Genomic DNA, 17,597 nt, shown 5'->3' with positions numbered 1-17,597 from the left:
TTCATTGCTGACATTGTTAATACTTCACTATTCTTGTTTTATATCATAATGTATATTTTTGGAGGAGAGAAGCTTTCAGCAGCAGTGTTGATAACTGGAGAAATATCTGGGGCCCATCTTAAGGCAGATAGATATCTATCATTCTTATATGAATAATAATAAAAGCTTCATGTCAGTTAGAGATGTTCCTTCAGCATCTGAAACTATTGGTATGGTTTTGGTTGCTAGTAACAGGATACATGCTAAAAGGAGCTTAATAAATATGTTAATTATAATAGGCAAGAGAAGTGAAACCACAATGATTGGCTTAGACTGATCAGTATCCATCCCCTTTGGCTGAAGAGGGATTCACCTCCCCTGAGCACTTTTTCCCTTTTATTGTTGCCCAGACCTGAACAAAATCTGGGTTATTTGGGTTAGGGACAAGGATAAGAGAGGAATGCCAGTTGGATAGATATCCTGGAGCATCTGTCACAGCTTCTCTTTCTGCTTTGGCTATAGTTAAATGTACCATGGTTTATTTAAGTTGCTGTTTCCTGTAGCATGTTGGAAATTTAAAGCAGAGGGAAGCATAGCTAAAGAAAAGTTACTTTGATTTTTTTTTTTTTAGGACTAGAGTTTGTGTTAACTGTCTATTGGGATATGTCAGTGTGCTCACTTTAGAAATAGGTAGATATCTAAATAGGCTTGTTTGAATGAATGTAAAGTACTATTACATAATCAATGTTTTTAAAAACATTAGAAATTTGGAAAATTAAAAAAGTAATTAAAAGCTAACTCTCCTACCTTTGGAAGTGCATAGTGTCTCTTAGTAAAGGCTAATTAGAGGGGACACAGTAAGCCTCATGGATGAGGAAATGTTTGAAGAGTATAAAGAATATTATTCATGTAAAATCTTCCCCTTCCCATAGGCTGAATTCTTCTGTCAACTTTATAAACCAGAAATTGTGATCAATGAGCTAGATGTGCAAGTGGGTCGAGTGCGACTTCTACGGAAACAAAGTGAGGCTTTCCACTTACAGAGGTAAATAGCATTCTAAACTTATCTGAGAACTGTGGAGTTAGGAACTTTATAGAAGGTCTAATCTGGCTCTGAGCAAAACACATGTCTGAGCTGTGATCTTTTTAGTGTTTGGGGATGGTAAAGAGCAGTGTTTTTCCAAAGTATGTTCTATGAAACTAGATGTTAATAGGTGAAGGAGGTGATGTGGGTCATTAGAGACTTGGGTCTAGCAAAGACGTATCTGATTTATTCGTGTGTGGTAGCATGTTTAGCAAAGTAAGCCTCACTTGGAAGCCAGGTTACGTCCTAACATTAGTTTATTAATTCCTTGAAGCCTGGAATTATATTGTGAGATTTCGCTACCATTTATTAAATACTTACTATATTCCTAACATTGTGCTAAGTGTTTTGCATATGTTTTCTCATGTAGCAATTATAATCTGTGAATTAACATATTAGTGTTGTAGGGCTGCCATAACAAATTAACTATAAATTAGTGGCCTAAAACAACAGGTATTTATTCTGTCACAGTTTCGGAGTCTATAAGTTTGAAATCAAGGTGTCAGCAGAGCTACATTCCCTCTGAAGGGCTCTTACCTCTTCTTGGCTTCCAGTGGCTCCCAGCAATCTTTGGTGTTCCTTGCCTTGTAGCTCCATCACTCTAGTCTGTCTCTATTGTCACACGATCTCCTTCATTGTGTGTGTTTCTAAATCTCTCTCTTCATATAGAAGGACACCAGTCATTAGATTTAAGGCTCACTCTTAAATCTAGTATGATAAGATTTTAACTTTATTACATCTGCAAATGCCCTCTTTCCAAATAAGTGGTCACATTCACAGCTTCTGGGTAGACATGAATTTTAGGGGAAGACTATTCAACCCACTACAGCTTGTAACTGTTATTATTCCAGATTTTATAGGTGAGGAAACTTAGGCTTAGAGAGGTGAAGTCATTTTCTCAAGGTGACATAACTATAGAAATAATGTCTTAGCTTACTGCTGTTTTGAATTTCCAGAGCCTGGTAAAGTACCAGATGTGTACTTTAGTGTTTGTAGAATGAATGAATTGTGCAATTCATATGTTGTTAGGACATCTGTTACCGCATGAAGATAGTTACTCTGAGTTGTCTTTCTCGTTTGTTGAATCCAGAAAATCTGGTTGCTCAAAGCAGCACTAAGAAGCTTGCAGCCTGCTACTCTAACTGCTTACTTTCCCTTTCCCAGGGAGAAGCTCACTTTTGCTGCTACAAGGCCATCCTCTGTTCTTATTGAACAACTCGCAATGTGTGTTAGCAAAGGGGAGCCCGTATTGCTGGTAGGGGAGACTGGGACTGGCAAAACCTCTACTGTCCAGTACTTGGCTCATGTTACAGGTAATTCCTAGGGTGCTTTTTTTTTTTTTTTTTTTAAATAAAGTCCAAAGAACATTGGCATTTAAAAAGTTCCACTCCCTTTCTCTGGAAATAACCATTGTTACCGATTCGTACTGACTTTTTTTTAGTTCTAATCTATGGTCTGGAAATACATTTACATACAGATTTGGTTTAATTTGGAAACAAACGGGATTATGTTCTGTGTATTGTATTTAGTTAAGCAAATTGGAAATCTTAAAAACAGAACCGCCTCATTTCTATTCTAATGGATAAATAATACCTATATTGGATATTTATTTAATTCTAATTTATAGACATTGATTTACTGAAGGATTTTTGTTGTTGTTTTCAGTTATCTGATACTAGAGCAGTAATATACAGTAAATCTTGTAATACTTCTTAGATTAGGTGAAATTTTTGAATGAGTAAGATTCTTGAAAATAAAATGAGAGGATCAGAGGAAATGCACATTTAAAGATTTGCCCTGTGCCCATGTCTGTACATCCTGAAGGATCATCATACTGGGTGTTTTCAGTCTTTAAATTTTTGAAATGACCATTTTACCCTTTTTTTCTTAAAGGCCACCGTTTGAGGGTTGTCAATATGAATCAACAGAGTGACACTGCAGACTTGCTTGGAGGGTAAGTGCATTTTAAATTTTTTTTCTTGTTTTGTATTCACAGTTCAAGGTATGAAATACTGTTCTCTCCTACAAAGCTCAAAATTAGCCTTGGGAAAATGTTCAAAGACTTTAACCCCTAGCCCCAACTCCAGTAGGGTGTTTATTAGAATTGAGGAGCTTTGGGGTATATAGATGATTCTTTTCATTTTAAAAAACACAAGTTCCTTACTCTCAAAGATCCTGCTGGAAGAGGAAGGAAAATAAAGACACGTATGTAATCAACTAATATTTGTGCGTATAGTTGTTTATCTAAAGGGTTTGTTCTTGAGCCATACTACCTCGAACTAGATTCTCCTAAAGTTCATTTACCTTTGAAACATTAAGTAGCTCTCTACTTGGTTAAATGTTGCTTATGGGACTCCAGTGAGGTCATTAAAATGTTATTCTGCCTTGGCATTTTGAATATGTTAGTTTCATGAAAAATTTTAGTTTATGCTGAAGGCTGTAGAACTGGTAGATACTACTACATACCTTATATTGAGCAATATTAGAACCTGTCCTGTTAACTGTGAATAATTGCTTAAAAAGTCCTTAAAGACATCAAATAATACAATTTATTGTTTTTTTTTTTTTTTCTTTATGGGATCTGATAGAAAGCTCTTTATTTATCTCTCTTTTTGATGATCATGTTATGCTGTGGCAGTACTTTTATTTTCACTCTTTCCTTGTCTCATATCCCTCCCTGCTCTGGGCATAGTGCTAATTTGGAATCCTGCTTTGATTAGAACTTTTTCATTTCTTACCCTCCCAACTCATTATTTATGTTCCGCTCTACACATATCATTAATTATGTACCTGATTAATGCTTTTAAATTCATATTCTGTCTTAAAATTAATTAGCTGAGGCTTACTGCTCCTGCTCTTGATGCTGCTTTCACTATATTTTTCCCCAATGATCTTTCTATTTTGTTTTTATTTTACTTCTGTTCAGTTAATTGACATTTAATTCCCCCATTTCCTCATTGAGATTCCTGACAACATGTAAGTATCCCTAACCCAAATGGCTTTAGTCTCATACTAAGCATAGACTGGCTCTGTCTCTTCTAAGAATTTATAGTGTTCTTGCCTGTCACACACCACGTTTGTGGGGAGCCTGGTGCTAAACTATTTGTAGACGACCTGCCTATGGGGTAGTGTTTCATACATAACAGAGCAGCTCCCTCACTGCAATCTACTGAAAATCAGACCTTGACACAAGGGTTTGTAAAATTTAAATTATTAAAAAAAATTTTACAGTGTTACGTTAGCCATTGCAAGTAGTTTTAAATGTAGCAAGTACACAGGAGACCATTTGTGGCCTGACATAGTTGATAATACAAAAGGTTGGAATCAATATGATAACTGGAATCTTGTTTTGGTGCCAACTTGTGGAAAAGAATAAATAGCCAAATTTTCTTCTTAGTGGGTTAGCATCAGTTATCAAAAGAAAACTTACATGTACTTCAGTTTTTGTATAATTGGAAGTATGTTTTGCTTTCTATACTTTTGTATTATTGGAAAGTGGTATAAATCAAATCTTAATATATTTAACATTGTGATGCATAGCTCACTCCCTTAAGAATCTTTGTGTATAAAATGGTAAGACCAAAAATGATTTTAAAAAGGCAAAGGAGTGGAAAAGCAAAACTTAGGAGTAGGCAGGGAGATGGGATAGAGAAGGGGATGGTTAGTTTCATCTGTTTTATAATGTTCTGTGACTTAGACATTCTGCATGTATAAAAGACGATGGTAAAAAATAATAAAAAGTTATATAGATCTAATTAATTTATTACAAATCTGTTCTTTAAATTGATTTTTAAAAAATTATTCAAGATAAAGACACTTTATGAAAGTAAGGCCTGAAAGTTCATTAAACTCTTACATTACATTATTACAGATTGCCTTCTGATCTTTGTTAGTGTATATACCTCCTTGTTTTTTGATGAATGTTAGTATGGTGTGTATTTTTCCTTCATTTAATTATTAACTCATTTTTGTCATATCATGTTTCTGGTGGGCTGCACTTAGACCTTCAAATTAACTTTGAGCAGAATTCTAAACCAAATTTCAGCAGAGTTGGGGCTGAAGAGAGCTTTTGAGACTATGAAAAAGAGTAGAGGTACAGAGGACTTAAGATGAAGCAGATAAAGTCATTCCAGAAAGAGAAAATCTAGCACAAATTGGCAAAATACAGAGCATGGTTTCACAGCGCTGACTATGAGGAAGGTGACTGGGAGGGGCAACCTCTGTGGGAGAAGGAGATGCATAGAGAAGGGGAAGGGACCCTTGAAGAAGTTGGCAATGAAGGAAAGAAAAACATGGGAGGAAAATTAAAGATCTCATAGAATTAGAAATAAAACAGCCAACCCCCTTCCTCCTCCTCCTCCTCCTTATTACCCAAGGGAAGATCCATAAAGGAAACTGCACCAGAGAGAGCAGGGCAGAAGTGCATGCTCACAAACTCAGAATCCTGACCCCAAGATGAAGAGACTTGTCCATCATTTCACTTATGCAGCGTGTACTGTTTTATGGCGCTTTTATACTTCATGTTCTTTCACATATTATCGTATAAGTTTAGAGAGTCATTTTCCTTTCTTTTAGCCATTTTCAAACGAACTGTTATATCCAGTCTCCCTGTATGTAGCAGGTAGAACCTGAGTTACTCCACCCCCTGGCCTTTAGGTTACTCCTATGGTATCTTTTCTCTGCAGAACATACTTTGGAAACCCTGCTCTGTAATGGTTTATAGTTTGAGACACCAGCTCTACCAGGTGTCAGGTTGGTTCCCATTGAGTATTCCTGTTACATAGTTCATTTTGTTTTTTGTTTTTCTTTTATGAAATTTATGTATTCCTGCTCATTTTTGAGTCACTTGAAACATGTTCACTTAACTGTTTCAGCCTCTATGCTCAGTGTTAAATGAATAAACTTTTAAGGAACTCGATCTAATTTGAAATATTAAGCAGGTTCTTTCATGAATTCAATAGACCGAGCTAATTAATAATGATAATAATTAGAACAGCTAATTCTTACATGGCATTCAGGTGAGTTCTTTATTTCTTTATTTGTGTTAACTCATTTGGCCTTCTTAACTACTGTGAGCACGTGAGATACAAGGATTAAGTACTTTGTTCAAGGTGATGGCTGGTCCATGATTTGAACCCTGGCAGTCTTTCTTGAGCATTTGTGTCCTTATTCATTACTCTGGTCCCTCAGTTAGCTTTGAATTCTGTTTATATTATTATTTTTAAGACTAGCAATTTTATTTAACAAGTATTTTGTTGAATTTCTCACCACTTCTACTGTTGTCATTCTAGTTCATTTTTTGCCTGGTCCAGTGCATAGATCTCTTCATCTTTGCTTCTGCTCCTAACCTCCCTATATAGTATGTCTTCCATTTAGTAGTTACAGTGAGACTGTTAAAGTATAATCATATCACATCACTCTCTTTCTCAAGTCCCCCCACTGCTCAGTTCATTTAGAATATAATTCAGAGGCTTTATTTTGGCCTGGGAGGCCCTTCACAATCTGGCACTGGCATTTCTCTGACATGATATCTTTCCTTTAGCTCTGCTGCTGAGCTCTAGCCGTACTCTCCTTGATTAAGTTGCAAACTGCAGAGAGGCAGGACCTTGTAGGTCTTGTTTACTTCGTGCCTAAGACATGACAGGTGCTCAGTAAATTTTTGGTGAATAAATGGAATAAAGAAATGACTTTACTAATGTGTTAGTGTTTAATAGTAAGTAAAACTGAGTATGAAGTTCTCATACTTTTTCTTTCTGGAATCAGACTCTTCCATAAATCTTTAGTATCAGGGTATTGGGTTTTACTTATCTCATTGTTCCTCCCTCAGAGGCCAATGAGTGAATAGTATCCATGAGTTCTCTGGGCTTGACTTCTGAAACATATTTGGGTATCATTTCATTTCTCAACTTAAATTATTTTTCTTGGAAATAAAATTTGTGCAATTATCTTTGAATTGTAGTATTTAGTATCTTAGGCTATGGAAACTTATATACTTGAGATTTTCTTAGAACAGTTAATACTGCTTGGGCAACTTATATTTTAGCTAGAGCAGTGTTTTTCAACTCTTCATTATTAACTTGCTCCTATGAACTTTTTTTTTTTATAGCTTAATTTTTTAAAAATTTATTATTATTTATGCCTACGGTGCCTGGTCTTCCTAGGTGGTCTCCCATCCAAGTACTAAGCAGGCCCGACCCTGCTTAGCTTCCAAGATCAGTTGTCCAAGTACTAAGCAGGCCCAACCCTGCTTAGCTTCCAAGATCAGTCATCAGGCTTGTTCAGGGTGGCATGGCCATAAACTAATTCTTTTTTTCTTTTTCAGTTAAAGAAATGATTTAGATTTTTTTTTCCCCATCTACCTCCGCCTTCCCCTCTCCCTCCTACCCTCTGCAACAGACTTTAAATTAAAATTTCAACCAGAGACATTAAATGCTAAGGAATAGGAGAGAATCTAAATACTGTGAAATAAAAAGTTGAGCTTCGGAGGGTCACAGACTCTTATAATAGTTAAGATTTTTTGCCGCCCCCCCCCCCCCCATTTCTCCATTATTTATGTTTTTGGGATATCCTTCCCCACTCAATTGAGAAAGGATGAACTGAGTTTACTTCTTAACTAAATCAATTTCAGATGTGGTAGTTTTTCCTGAAAACATTTTGGTCAATCTTAAAATATGTTTTACCGTTAAATCTTACACATGATTTTATTTAAACACGTTAGTAAAATAAAAGACATGCCTTTCAGTGCCCAACTAAGAATTTCAATTTTTTCCATAAGGTCATTTATCTAATACTAGTTTTTACCTTTAGTATAGGCCCTTCAAACACTTCCTGTGGAAGCAGGGGGGAAGGGATCGATCTGATTTTAATTAAATCAAAGCTTAGACTTATTCCTGTTTTCTAAGGCATGCTTTCTAATTTTTATTAGCTTCAGAAGTTTTTGAATCACATTTTATCATTTTTTTTTCTAGCTACAAACCAGTGGACCATAAGCTTATTTGGCTACCCTTACGGGAGGCATTTGAAGAACTCTTTGCCCAGACATTTTCCAAGAAGCAAAACTTTACATTCCTGGGCCACATTCAGACCTGTTACAGGCAGAAACGGTGGCACGATCTCCTCAGACTAATGCAACATGTGCACAAGTCAGCTATCAACAAAGATGGAAAAGAGAGCAAAACTGGTAAGAATGCAACTTAGACTGCTAGTTGGGAGGGTGTGAGCCTGGAGCTCAGCAGAATTAGAAGAAGATTTTGAGAAAAGAATGAAGCAATACAAATTGGAGCTTTCTAGGACTTAGGGCAAAGATGACTAATTTTGAAGTATTGCTGCTCCTGTGGTTCCGGGCCTGCTTTCCATAAGAACAAATGGTTGGTGATGTTGATGTACAAGTACCAGTTAGAGGTTAGTCAGTTACATTTTCTTAGAAAAATAGGTTATTTCCAAAAACCCAGACTCTACATCTAAGGGGCTTTTGGTATCTTAGTTACCATCTCTGTGCTTCTTCATTTATAAAATGGAAATAAGAGTACCTACTTCAAAGTGTTATTATGAGGTATAAAACAGTTGACTAATACATATATATATGCACATAAATGAACTGATTAGTATAATAACTAGCACATAGTTAGCAGGTATTTGGACTTATTTTTTCCCATTTCTGTCTAAAATGATTTTTCTGTCGGTTGTATGTTTTTTGTGTAAGTTATGTACATTACAACTCAAAATGTGTTAAATTCTTGTCTTTATTTTCTAGGGTTACTCCTCAAAGAGAAATGGGAAGCATTTGGTCTTAGACTCAACCATGCCCAACAACAGATGAAAATGACTGAAAATGCCCTATTATTTGCATTTGTAGAGGTATTTTACTTTAAGTATTTAGGTTAAAGAACTGTTGATTTGATGCAAAATGCAAGTTTTAGACAGGCTTCTATTTTATATGCTCTTCATGTTGATATTTTTAGTGCTTGCTGTTTAAGATTTAATAAACAATTAAATAATTTTGGGGGGATAGATTTTGAAAATATTCTTTATGGAAATTATAAAGTCTTAATAAGCACTATTTTTATTTTTAAAGAGGGCAGTTGAGGAAACCTAGTGAACTCTTCACTGTTTCCTAACACATGTATGCTTTCTCTCTCTTCCTATCACTCTCCCTCCCTCCCTTTTCTGTGTGTGTGTGTGCATATGCATGTGCACAGCAGTAAGCAAGCAAGCTAAATGGATCCATTCACTTCAGGCCTCATATTTGATTCCAGTGCATGGGTAGCTCTACAGTTTTCTTTACTGTGACCCTGTGGGAAGTATCAGCCTTATTAAATGTTCATGACCTGAGCTTTTAAAATTTTCATTAAAAAAAATTGTTTCTGTGCCAGTTTTTAGACCACACCCTAAGGGAGGTGGGAATCTTACTTGAGATGGTGTTTTTGTAAGAGTGGTCACTCAACCATACGTGTACCAATGTGGGATATTTGGTCACTAGTGCTTAATCTTAACTGTGATTTTTCCCGACATAACCAATTTAAATGTCAGGTGCTCTCAAAATAAGGTTTATACCTATTTCATGACTTAACACTGGAGTTTAATACATTCGTTCTTTCTTTTTTTAAAATTTATTTTGTCAGAATCATTATGTAAAGCAGTTTAATAATAGTAAAATAATTCACTTTTTATGTGCCAACTATAAGATTTATTTTTCATTGCTCTTAGAAATAGAACTCTTAAGCGGTAAGATCAGTACAGCAGAGCTAGGAAAGATTGCTTTTGATATTTTTCAGCAACTGTGAAAGGCTATGTACTACAATCAGTATACATTCTTGGTTTAGTCATTTAACTGATGTTGGTATATTTATAGCTTGACCCTGTGTTTATTTTGGGTGCTTTTAATAGCCATTTGGGTACCTTGAAACATCTAAATATTGTTATCATTTACCTCACCATCCATATAATGAGATGATCTAGTTTATTGCATCTTACTTTTAGGATCAGAGATATTCCCTGACTCTTTTAGACATTTTTTAAAAGTTTACTTGGCCTTAACTACGGTAAGTAGCTGGCAGCCATTTGTCATTTAAGTCATAAGCTTATCAAATGGGAGAAGTTTGCCCTTGTCTCAATTTTCTAAACCTGTTTATATAACTGCTTTTGGTGAGTGTGTCTTTATTTGAAATAGGTTCTTACTGTTTTACTTGATCATCTTCTAGGGTACATTAGCTCAGGCTGTAAAGAAAGGAGAGTGGATCTTATTGGATGAGATTAATCTGGCTGCTCCAGAAACATTAGAATGTCTCAGTGGTTTACTTGAAGGCTCCTCTGGCTCCCTGGTGTTGCTGGATCGTGGGGACACAGGTAATACTTGATCCCCTTGGGGTCTGACTCGGTGGTGCTGAGCTTTTGGCCTCTTTAGAATAAGATTCTCTTGGTTAGGTGGATTACATGGGCCTCCTGGTGGGATTTATGCATTTCATAGATGTTAATTTTCTGCAAAGTCCTTTTGTTAAGTGGCATGGGGAACGAAAGAATAAGATAATTTGTCAAGGCATTTCTGTAGTGGATAGTAGACATGCATGCTCAGTAACAAAAATGTATGCTGGTAAATAGGTGATAAAACATTTGTGACAGTGCGCAACCACAGTTATAAATGACAGTGGAATAGCAGGATAAGATTAAGTTGTATACATAGTCTGGAAACTGATTTCATTGGGGTTTCAGAAAAGGCAAGGATGGTTTGAGTAGCCAGCAACAGCTTTGCTGGGCCTGAGCAGGGTCATTTGGCCTGGGGTTCTATGGAATTAGTTAGTCTTCCCCTGGGGACTTGTTGCTGATCACCTGATTTATTGAGAATTTATAATTTTCTTTTAACAGAACCACTTGTTCGTCATCCTGACTTTCGTTTATTTGCCTGTATGAATCCAGCAACTGATGTGGGCAAAAGAAATCTCCCACCTGGAATAAGAAACAGGTGAGGGGGCATGGCCTGGATCTGGAGACTTTTTTTAAAAATTCTTTTTATTTAGCAATTGGCAATAGCAACATAACCATACCCTGTAACAATACTTGAAATTTCTTGACCACTGATAGAAGAATCTTTCTTATTTGTCATATCTCTTTACTTTCTACAGGTGGTAAGAATATGGAAAACTCCAGAACACTGGAGAATTTTTTTTGTTTGGGTTCTTAGTAGGGCAGTTAGTGGCTCATAGGTATTATTGAAAACAAATCTTTTTTTCACGTAGCTTTGTGGCTATTAGAAAAACTTCACATAGCAATATAACAGTATAACGTAGCTTAACTATGCATGATAGGAACAAAGTCCTCTTAGAAAAGGCTAATTATTTGTAATGGTCTTTTAAATTTTAGTTCTTTTAAATTTTAGTTTTCGTCATTAACCACTGACTGGCATGAACAAGGTACTTGGTAGTTGGTGTTTTATATATGTAACACTTGGGAAAGGATAAATGACCTTATTTATTGTTGGTAACCTTTGGTGAATGTTGAGTTTTAAAATTATATTAGATTCCTTCTTCCATTATGAAATTAACAGAAGCTTCTTAGGAGGATTTTATAAACTATAAGTTTGTATTTTCCTTTGCTCCAATTTTTATTTTTCATGGTGAGGGGTTTTTTGTTGTCGTTGCATGCATTTTTTATATCATGTAGTTATCAGAAACACCTTATGAAAATGAGGATAAATATTTTGTAATTGTTTTTTGCAAGGCCAATAAGGCTTCATTTTATAGAAGTAATGATAGACTTTTTGGTAACAGTTACAGCATTTTATTTTATTATGGTCAATCTGTACCTCAAGTTAGAGACTTTTATATTTTATACTGCAGACAGTTAAAATGAGTTTACATAACTTGTTTTCCATTTTTTTATTGTCAGAATAGCTGTACCAACTTCCTAAAAAGTGGTTATTAGGTAATAATCATTTCCTTACAGGTTCACAGAACTTTATGTAGAAGAATTGGAAAGTAAAGAAGATTTACAGATTCTTATTGTGGATTATCTAAAAGGATTGAGTGTGAGCAAGAGCACAGTGCAAGGAATTATAAAGTAAGTATTCTTTTGTTTATAAATGTTTCCTCTGAACATAAAAATGTGTGCCTTGTGCTTATATATTTTTTCCTCTTTTTTTTTTTCAACTTCTAAGTAGAGAAGATTTCTGTTTTAAAGTTGGAACCTTATGAATTCCTTTAGATTTTTCTAACAAAAGAAAGAATGTATAGCTAGATTTTAAAGAGGCAAGCCAAAGCCTGTTTGGATAAGAACTTGGATATCATCTGTGACACATACCACTTGATCTTGTGGTAGCTAATTGCGAATTTAATGAAAATTTGAATTTCTTGCACTTGATATTTGTCTGAAACTTTTCATATTGTCTTCTTTTGGATTTCTAAAATGTATGATAATATACTAATAATGGTGATAATGATAATTGTCATTGATTATAGCCATATCAATAGCCTTTCAAAACATTGTGGCTTTTGATTTCTGTGTTCTTATTCATCACCATTATGGACTACACAGGAACTTCATTTGCCACTCATATTAGAGCTGACTCTGGAGCACTATATTTGGACTCAGTATATTCTCTTAAGGACTTCTCATATTTCACTATCTTTTTGTTAAGGATCATAAGTTTCTTCCCTCTCTCTTCTTTCCATCCTTTAAGGAAATTGGTATATCTCAATTTTATTATTTTGAAAGATGACTTCTAAGTGTGGGAAAATAGATTTTAAAAAGAATGTCTGAGAAGTTTTAAAGCATGCTTTAGATGGTTGTATATAAGCTTGATTATCTTATCTAAAAATGGCTTTTGGACCTTCTGTAAAGAAATGGGAACAAGAGCCAGATAATAAGTACTTATTAATTAATAAAATCAGCTGAAGTGCATCCTCTTTATAGCTTCTACAGAGATGTGCGGAAAGAGTCTGGGACAACATTGGTGGACGGGACCGGTCATAGACCTCACTACAGCCTTCGGACTCTCTGCAGGGCCCTGCGATTTGCAGCCTCCAATCCATGTAGCAACATCCAGCGCTCCCTCTATGAGGTCTTTCTAAAGTCTGGGTTTGGATGGATGGACTTACCATGGGGAGGGAGGGGGTGAGGATGCGTATCCGGGGTTGCCTGTGCTTTCCATTTAGTCAGATTAGCCCAGAACATTTCATACCAGAGCAACCCTGACTCTTTTCTACCATTATATCACACTTAAAAGTTGTTCTGGGAACCAGCACCACCTAAGAGGTTGAATTTTGTTTCTGAAATAAGTTGGCCTGTTATTGCAGAAGGGTAATTAGTGTTATGCATATTTGTGTTTTTCCTAGGGCTTTTGCCTGGGTTTCTTAACACAGCTTGACAGGGCCTCACACCCAATAGTTCAGAAACTCATTTGTCAACACATTGTCTCTGGCAATATTAAAAGTCTGCTGAAGCAGGTATGTTTTATTTTTTACTTGTTTAACATAAATGAAAGGTTGAATGATCAAATTTTGAGGTGTTTAGTTTTTTATAGAACTTGTTTCTAATGATAAATACGTTTGTTCCAAAGACTTAAACATTATTTGATGTCTTAGATGGTGAAAATTCATAATAATCCTACTCTTTGGAGATTTAAAACCTATAACCTACTTTCTATCTAAATTATATGTATATTTATTTTACTTTCTTATATATTCAACTTCTGATAGTGTGTGTGTATACATTTGTCAAGGAAAATTTTTATATGTGATATAAATGGGACTATCTCACAAGAATGTTCTGTAGCTTCCTTTTTTAGCCTAACTATATCCTTGATTAAGTTTTCATGTCTGTACTAGAGGTCACTGTGATATACTTTCTAATGGTCACAGAGCATTTCTTTAGATGCTTATACGTAGTTTATTACACACTTTCCTTCTGATTGATGGTTGTGCCTTTTTTTTTTTTCCTCTGTTCTACACAACAACCATTTCAGTTTTATAGGAAATTACAGAACCCTGGTACTGAAAGAGGCCAAGCAAAACTGGCTCGCCAACTGGCTTGTTCATATGTTGATTGCTTTAGAAAGAAAAAGCCATTGAAATCGAGGGTTACTTCGGATTCAATATTGTTTTCTTTTTAAAAATTATACAAGTAATACATGAATATATACTTCTAGTAAAACATAAAACATTGAGAGAGACTCATGCTTGCTCTGATTGTTAGCCCATTATCATTCTTCTCTACTTGCTCATTTTTTTGTGTGTATGTTCCTTGTTACACATGATGGAGGCTTAATGATTCTCTTGCCCCATTGCTCCTCAGCTTAACTGTGGAACCCTTAAACAACAGTGCCTAAAGTTGTAGCTTCAAGTCAAGGGACTAAATGTTTTAGAAGAGTACTTTTCTGAAACTATAGGTCTGACCACTATTTAACCATTTTGAGCTATAAAAGCAATTTTGTGTAAATCAATGTAATAATTTCCACCATATCTTCAAAAGATCATTCCATTATCTAAATTATTATCTATATAGATTAGTTTCTCTAGAGCATCTCTTTTATTTTTAATGTGTTCCAGGGGATCCAGAATGTAATAATGCAAAGACCCCCTCACTCAGTATAACATTGGCTGGCCCTATTTGGGGGGACATGGTTTATATGAAATACATGTTTTTGACCAAAATACTTCATTAGTATGGGAATTTTGATAGGTGAGAGAATAGAACTGCATCAAACTGTTTGGGAAATTATTTTGATTTAAGTTTTTCCAGAAATCCACTTACCCCCCCACCCGAATTTTAACCCTTTTACCATTTAGGAAAAAAAAAAAGTGCAACTTCCTGCCAGCATTCATTTAACATCTTGTGTAAGAATGCTGCATTTTCTAGGATTTGATATTTTCAGTGATCGAGAATTACTATATTTTGTAAATGGAAATACCACTATTAAAACCAGAATGTTATAAACAGAATGATGTCATTTTCAGAGACTATTGCTATACTAGAGCTATGTGAAAATAATAATAAAAGAAGATATTTCATGGCAAACTTTGGGGGTAAGGTTAGAACTAGTAATTTAGAGTTATTTCAGAGTAAAATGCTGGCGTCCCAAGCGCCTCTAGTGAGTATTTAAATAGGAAATGGGTTAAAACCAATACATGTCATTATTCTTATTCCTCAAAGTAATTTTATTTTCATATTTCACCCATGGATTTAATGTCAAAAGCATCCAGAACAAGGCAGCATTCTTGGTGACAACTACTTCTCCTACTTTACACCCCTCTCAAAGAATGCCATAGTTGTCATGGGACTGTGGGTTCTTCCTTTAATTTTTATGTCTTTCAGCCTATTCCAGAACCAAGAAGAGGTCGGCTTATCCAGGTCGAAGGCTACTGGATTTCAGTGGGAGACAACGAACCTACAATAGATGAGACGTACATTCTCACGTCTTCTGTCAAGCTGAACTTGAGAGATATAGTCCGAGTTGTCTCTGCAGGGTGTGTGGACCTTTTCTCTCGCTGATCTGAAATTTTACCAGCATAGGCATTGATGACATTCTGGTCTTACTTTCTTATCTTTCAAAGTGCTTTATTGTTATTTATTGGCTAAGTGAATAATTAACTTCCTAAAGTAAATACTATCACTTTTCTCCTGGCACAAAGCATACGCTTTTGGTGGGAGCAGTATGGATGCAGGTTATTTTGGCCATCTTTAAGGTTGCTTTTCAGTATTTTGCTAATGAATACTTATCACCCATTACTTGTTAAGTAACAGCTGGTCCCATTTACTGTTTCTCACAAGTAGTGCAAGAGAGCTTGGAAGTTTTCTCAGTTTTTCTGAGGAATTATACATAGAAACTTCTCAGGGCTTAAGAAACATTCCATTAATAGTGCATAGGTATGTAAAAATGTTTTTTGATGATATTAAATGATAGTCATTTTTTTCTTAACACTTTGAATTAATCCTGGTTTTTATCTTTTTTTCTTTAATTGCTTCGTTGGCTGATCTTTTAAAGAACTTATCCAGTGCTTATTCAGGGAGAGACATCAGTTGGTAAAACAAGCCTAATCCGGTGGCTGGCCGCAGCTACTGGTAACCACTGTGTGCGTATCAACAATCATGAACACACGGATATTCAAGAGTACATTGGTTGTTACACGTCTGACTCCTCAGGGAAGCTTGTGTTTAAAGAAGGTAGGGTTATTCTATTTCATGAGAGCAGATGGTCATTTTTTAGACCCATTTCCCCAAGTACTATTTGTCCTTTCCAGTTGAGGCATGTAGACTTCTGCCATAACAGTTGGTGTTTCTCTTTCCCTGAGCTACATGATGGTTAATGAGTGATGATTAGTGGCCCAGCTTTCTTTGGGCCCCACTAAAATCTTGTCAGCTGTACGCAGGACAAGGGCCAGGTTTTGAAGAGTATGGTTGAACTGTTGCTTTATTTCCTAGAGACTCAAAAGAATGGGGTGAGCATTGAACAGAGGGAAGCTTAGAATTGAAATGAGAATGTGTGCTAATTTAAATGAAATAAAACTGCAGGAGGAAGAATAAGTTGGAAATGTGATATTTGTTGGCCTTGGCTTCCTCTCCACATGAAATAAAAATAACTTTTTTAACTGAAAATTACGCTTCCTTGGTATTCAATGTTACAGATTATTTCGGGGTATGACTAGCTGCAAAGAGTAATTTGCTTTGAAATTGATAATCTAGGATTTGTTGATTTGTATATAACATTTTTAAAAACTTTGACTAATTTATGCACTAATTCTTAGTGTTTATTTTCTCCAAGGTGTTCTTATTGATGCTATGAGAAAGGGCTATTGGATCATTTTAGATGAATTAAATTTGGCTCCTACTGATGTGTTAGAGGCACTGAACAGACTGTTGGATGATAACCGTGAATTGCTCATAACAGAAACACAAGAAGTTGTTAAAGCGCACCCTCGGTTCATGCTTTTTGCTACCCAGAATCCCCCAGGACTTTATGGAGGCAGAAAGGTGTGTAGCATTTGTCCCCTTACTCACATTTGTTACTGTATAGAGTATAAAATCTTTCTTGAAAAGACAGATGTTTTACCTCTTTTGAGGGGTTTTTTCTTTTGGTGGTGAATAGTAGAGCTTTCATTTTGAAAATTAGATGAAAAAGCTCTTTTTACCATGTTTTTTCTGTGCCTTTCATAGGTGCTTTCTAGAGCCTTCAGGAATCGGTTTGTAGAATTGCACTTTGATGAATTGCCCAGTTCTGAGCTGGAAACAATCCTGCATAAGCGGTGTAGTTTGCCACCTTCCTATTGCAGCAAGTTGGTTAAAGTCATGCTGGACCTTCAGGTATTTCAGCTTTCTATCATTTAACTTAGTTTCTAATGGAATATTAGACTTGGTGATCAAAGTTTGATAGCTTCCCTTGGGTAGAAAGAGTAGTTCATCTGTTTGTTATTATTGTTTTTTTTTCAGAGTAAGGATCTTGTCTTTAAAATGCATCCCATCGATATCTATTTTTTAGTTTTTTGTTAGTATATTAAAAATTTTCCGATAGTTTATGTGATGATAGTTCTCTATTTGTGGACAATAT

At 35.5% G+C, this 17,597-nt stretch overlaps 1 protein-coding gene across 3 annotated transcripts in view; it reads left to right on the top strand.

Annotated features, from left to right (window-relative positions):
- Positions 1–17,597, top strand: part of MDN1 (midasin AAA ATPase 1) — a 139,326-nt gene that overhangs the window by 34,765 nt on the left and 86,964 nt on the right. For all 3 annotated transcript variants that reach the window (XM_036220108.1, XM_036220107.1, XM_016140603.2), the window contains exons 13-26: positions 912–1,024; positions 2,228–2,376; positions 2,957–3,017; positions 8,032–8,243; positions 8,817–8,920; positions 10,264–10,408; positions 10,925–11,021; positions 12,002–12,115; positions 12,968–13,115; positions 13,390–13,500; positions 15,368–15,519; positions 16,038–16,216; positions 16,815–17,023; positions 17,207–17,353. In XM_036220108.1, coding sequence (XP_036076001.1) covers positions 912–1,024; positions 2,228–2,376; positions 2,957–3,017; positions 8,032–8,243; positions 8,817–8,920; positions 10,264–10,408; positions 10,925–11,021; positions 12,002–12,115; positions 12,968–13,115; positions 13,390–13,500; positions 15,368–15,519; positions 16,038–16,216; positions 16,815–17,023; positions 17,207–17,353 — 1,941 coding nt within the window. The remainder of the gene's footprint in view (positions 1–911; positions 1,025–2,227; positions 2,377–2,956; positions 3,018–8,031; positions 8,244–8,816; positions 8,921–10,263; positions 10,409–10,924; positions 11,022–12,001; positions 12,116–12,967; positions 13,116–13,389; positions 13,501–15,367; positions 15,520–16,037; positions 16,217–16,814; positions 17,024–17,206; positions 17,354–17,597) is intronic.

Source organism: Rousettus aegyptiacus, unplaced genomic scaffold (genome assembly GCF_014176215.1).
Source record: "Rousettus aegyptiacus isolate mRouAeg1 unplaced genomic scaffold, mRouAeg1.p scaffold_m13_p_1, whole genome shotgun sequence".
NCBI lineage: Eukaryota > Metazoa > Chordata > Mammalia > Chiroptera > Pteropodidae > Rousettus > Rousettus aegyptiacus.
The sequence above is the reverse complement of the archived record's forward strand: the minus strand, read 5'-3'. Positions and strand labels throughout refer to the sequence as shown.